Source organism: Quercus suber, unplaced genomic scaffold, assembly GCF_002906115.3.
Source record: "Quercus suber isolate HL8 unplaced genomic scaffold, Cork oak 2.0 scaffold_257, whole genome shotgun sequence".
Classification (NCBI taxonomy): domain Eukaryota; kingdom Viridiplantae; phylum Streptophyta; class Magnoliopsida; order Fagales; family Fagaceae; genus Quercus; species Quercus suber.
The window spans coordinates 189,170-193,433 of NW_027069713.1; the positions used below are offsets into that span (position 1 = coordinate 189,170).

The window sequence follows — 4,264 nt, forward strand, 5'->3', positions numbered from 1 at the left end:
AAGACATGAATTTTTTTTTCTTCTTTTTAGAAAGAAGACATGGATTTTACGTGATCTAATTTGTGGAGTCTGTCTCTGAATTTTGGAATTTAAACCTAATTTAGTTATTTATATGAAATATTAATCAAAATTAGACCATTGCTTGCTCAGAAAATTTGGCAAAATAATGGAAAATGGAGTGTCTAGTTTTGCTCAGACCATTGCTGGTAGGTTTTATATGATACGGGAAAGAATCACCATGTTCAAGTGCTCTTGACGTAGGGTTTGCAAATGAATGTAACTTATGAATTTGCACTTTTGTTTACAAATTTTTAGATTTAGGTAGAAGTTTTGAATTTAATTTCAATTTACCATTTTATTTTTCTCTCTCGTGTATCCTTAACCCTTCAATTGAACCAATTTGGGATTAAGATCCTCAATATCTAAATACTCTGAGTTTTTCTTGAAAGGTTCTTAGATCTTTTATTTGGTTGTTTAATGGAAAACTATGAGGTGGGTAGTGGTTGCAGCAACATAAAATCGGTTCAAACTTAAAGTGTAATTAATTCTAAAGAAAATGCAAAAAATAATAATAATAATAATAATAATCAAAAAGAAAATAAAGCTTATTCATAAGCTTTCCCCCTTCTTGCTGGCAATTGCTATATAACATCCAGATTTGCAACACACATGACATACCCAAACCAAGATCCAACAAACCTGGTGGAGTTTTGGGCTAGCTGAAGCACAGGCACACAAAGAAGAAATAAAGACATTTATATAAGACAAACAATATTTAATGTGGTTTAGCTAAGTCTATGCCTACATTTACAAGTGATACCAGACAAAACCCATTATCAACTATAACGATTATAATCTGCTCAAAAAAAAAAAAAAAACTAAATCGATTATAATCACTATTACCCAAATTTACAAACTAAACTCAGACGCTCCAAAACACTGACAAAAATCTCACACGCATAAGTATATAAACAAAATACCTCACAAATACAAACTCACAATCCCAGAGCTCAAATACCACTCAATATATCTCTCAAACTCTCATACTCACATAACAAACAAATTCACAAATGAATCTTTCTACCTCAAAAACACGAACACACCACTCTTTACACAAGACAAATACTTTGGGCAGATCCTCTAAGTATCAAACTATTTACAACAATGCCTGGCTCAAATTCTATTCCTTTATGTATAAGGAATACCCAATTACTTGTCTTATAAAGAAAACTCTTGCGATCCAAACTGTGTATGAGAGAGAGTGAATTTGAGCCTTATAAATAGGCATTATTGTAAAAGAAAGTAAATATAAAATGCATTGTGAATGCACGCCATCATTAAGTTGATGCATTAGACACGTCCTGGGGAGGATTGATTGTTGTTGATGCATCGGACACATCCTGGGGAGGATTGATTGTTGTTGATGCATCAGACACGTTTTGGGGAGGATTGATCATTGTTGATGCATCAGACACGTCCTGGGGCGGATTGATCTTTGTTGATGCATTAGACTCATCCTGGGGAGGATTAATTATCATCTCAAGACCACCCTTACACCCATAATCTTGAAGGGCCTTTCTTAGATTTGCAGTGGGAAAAATCACCTCTAGTATTCGCAGACTAGACAAGCTATTTGGAAAATCTGTTAAATGAACACATTTTTTTATCACCAGATGCCGAAGATTCACCATTGCTTCTCCTCCTTGTGTCCATTTAGTTATTTCCAGTTCCACCATTTGGAGGACTTGGAGTTGAGGAAACCCACCTGCATTGAAAGTAATCTCCTCTATAGAAACAGAATTTTTTCGTAGTTTGAGTATGCGAAGATTAGGCAGCTTCTCTAGCCTTTTCATGCAACTGTCCCCAAGAGTTGTATCCTGTAAAGTTATTTTGGTGAGTGTCAATGGAAATGCACTTGGATCAGGAAGTTTAGAAGGTGACTCAATTTTGAGGGATTGAAGGTGGTATAGATGGTCAAGGCTTCCAAGGAAATCAGCTGTTTCATCAGGGTTTTGGCTAGCTAGTTTTAATTTGTTAATATTAGGGAACCTGGCCCTGACCATGAGGCGCTTCATTCCTTTCTGGGGACGCATGCAAGACAAGGTTTGGAGGTTCTCAAGAGATTTCTCATCAGTTCCCCAATGCTCAGGTAGGCTACGGAGATGAAACAAGTTGAGATGTCGTAGATGCTGCAGCTTCCAAATTCCATCTGGCAAGTTGCTCAAACTAGACTCTCTCATGTCCAGTGTCTGAAGATTTAGGAGATTGCATATAGAGGAAGGCACATGCCTGATGCCCGGAGCTCTTATCCTCAAGTACCTCAAATGAATTAGTCTTCCAACCTCCTTGGGAATTTCCAAGACTTCTACCATCCCAAGGTTCAACACCCTGAGCAACTTGAAGCCTTCATAAAGTGAATTCCACTTAAATGTGGGAAGCCTAACATTATCACCTGGGACAGAAAAATGGAAAGAACGGACACCTTTACAGTTGTGGAGTTTTGAGAAAACATCCTTCAGCGAAGAAAAAGTACCATGAATGGCTACTCTTCGGGTCTTTTCCCCAGTATTTTCAGGAGCATCACTTGAATTATCTGGGACTTCAAGAAACTTCATTTCTCTACCCTTGGAAATGCAAAACTTCCAGATAAGATCATGGATTTGGCACGTCTTCACTCCGCCATCGTTTCTCCTTGCAGTCGCTTGGATCAAGTTGAGACCACTAAGCTCCTCCAAGTACTGTTGTCCAATGTCCTCCATTCTTCTACTTCCCTTTTGCCGAATAAATCCTTCGGCCATCCACAATTGGATCAGTTGCTTTGTGGGGATCTCAGCCCCTTCTGGGAACATACCAAAATAGAGGAGGCAGAGGCTCAAGTGGTCGGGTAAATGTTCGTGAATAAAGCTTAGAAGCAAATGCAGATCTATGCTAGGCTTTGGGGAAAAGTTCTCCTCCATTGGGGGATGAGGATTGGAAGCCAAGTTCTCCTCCATGGGGGAACTAGGCAGTATCACTGAGCCATGAAGCTCTTGACCATCATTGTTATGCTTGCTCCCTTCACCAGAGGATACATCTAAAGTACTAGCTAATCTGGACCAGGCTTCAAAACTGTCCCCCTGCATCACCAACAATCGGCCTAAAATTGCAAGTGAGAGTGGTAGCCCCTCGCATTTTTCTGCCATCTGTTACCCCAATGATTCCAAATTTGCTTTATTAGTTACTGCACTGAACACTCTCTCACGTAGGACTTGCCACCTCTCTGCCTTATCAAGCCGCTCAAGTAAATAGCGTTGGTGGACGTTTGTACGATTAAGCGAAGTTTCATGCTCAGGCCGACAAGTGAACAAGATTTTACTTCCATCCATATCATCAGGAAAGGCTCGTTCTATGATCTCCTCCCATCCTGTTTCTAATTTCCGCAGATCATCCAGGACTATTAGATACCGCCTATTTGCTAAGTACTTTGATAGCTTCTCTTGCAGCTCTTTCTCTGTCATGTCTTGCCTCTCTCCAGTAGTGATCAGCTGAAGAGACTCTAAAATTCCAAACAACAACTCTCCAGCTCTGCAATACCGAGATACATGTACCCATGCACGGTATTTGAATTGACCCTGAACAGAACTTTCATTATAGATTTTCTTGGCGAGAGCAGTCTTGCCGATTCCAACCTCTCCAACAATTGAAATAACCGCACGACGCTGGTCCAAGTTAGATAGCTGCTTCAATAAGCTCTCCATTTTGTCGGGAAAGCATAGCAGATCAACTTCCTCGATCTTCCTGTCAATTGCTAAAAATGAATGGCTGCTAGCTTGGACACTGCTTCCTCTTTCACCGTAAATTTTTTTGACCTCCTTCATGCTGCTGTGGATAGTTCCTGAGACATCTCGAAGCTTGTTCCTGTGGTCAAAGCCATAAATGAACTTCCTGAACTCACCTCTCATCCTTTGCTTTGCGATCCTGACAGCCAACTTGTCAATGTCATCCTCAACCCGATAAGCAACCTTGTTGATTTCCTCCGCCATTACTTCCACCTCTCCGGCATTCCCTTGACCCACAGAGTTTCTAATAAAGCCACTTGCCAATCCAAGCTCCGCGTGGAATGATCTTAGCACATCCTCCACTTCAGGAAGCAGATCAGCATCTTGGTCTAGCAGCTGGTTCAGAGTCTCCAGGAGCAAAGAAACAACACTGTCAGCCATTTTTCTGCTATATCTTTTTGCAGCAATGAGTTCACGACTTCAACAACAAACTGTTCTTAAACTTT

At 40.2% G+C, this 4,264-nt stretch overlaps 2 protein-coding genes across 2 annotated transcripts; both read right to left on the minus strand.

Annotated features, from left to right (window-relative positions):
* Nucleotides 1-935: 935 nt before the first annotated feature.
* On the minus strand, nucleotides 936-4,264 carry LOC136061177 (putative late blight resistance protein homolog R1B-16). Its single transcript, XM_065781107.1, has one exon. It carries the CDS (start codon nucleotides 3,180-3,182, stop codon nucleotides 1,338-1,340), a length of 1,845 nt encoding a protein of 614 aa, XP_065637179.1. The 5' UTR covers nucleotides 3,183-4,264; the 3' UTR covers nucleotides 936-1,337.
* Nucleotides 3,186-4,199, minus strand: LOC112023600 (disease resistance protein RPP13-like). The gene has a single exon (XM_024056213.2). The coding sequence runs from the start codon at nucleotides 4,197-4,199 to the stop codon at nucleotides 3,186-3,188; it is 1,014 nt and encodes a 337-aa protein (XP_023911981.2).

Coding starts and splice junctions, on each gene's coding strand:
- LOC136061177 (XM_065781107.1), bottom strand. CDS start 3,182: ATGGCAGAAAAATGCGAGGGGCTACCACTCTCACTTGCAATTTTAGGC.
- LOC112023600 (XM_024056213.2), bottom strand. CDS start 4,199: ATGGCTGACAGTGTTGTTTCTTTGCTCCTGGAGACTCTGAACCAGCTG.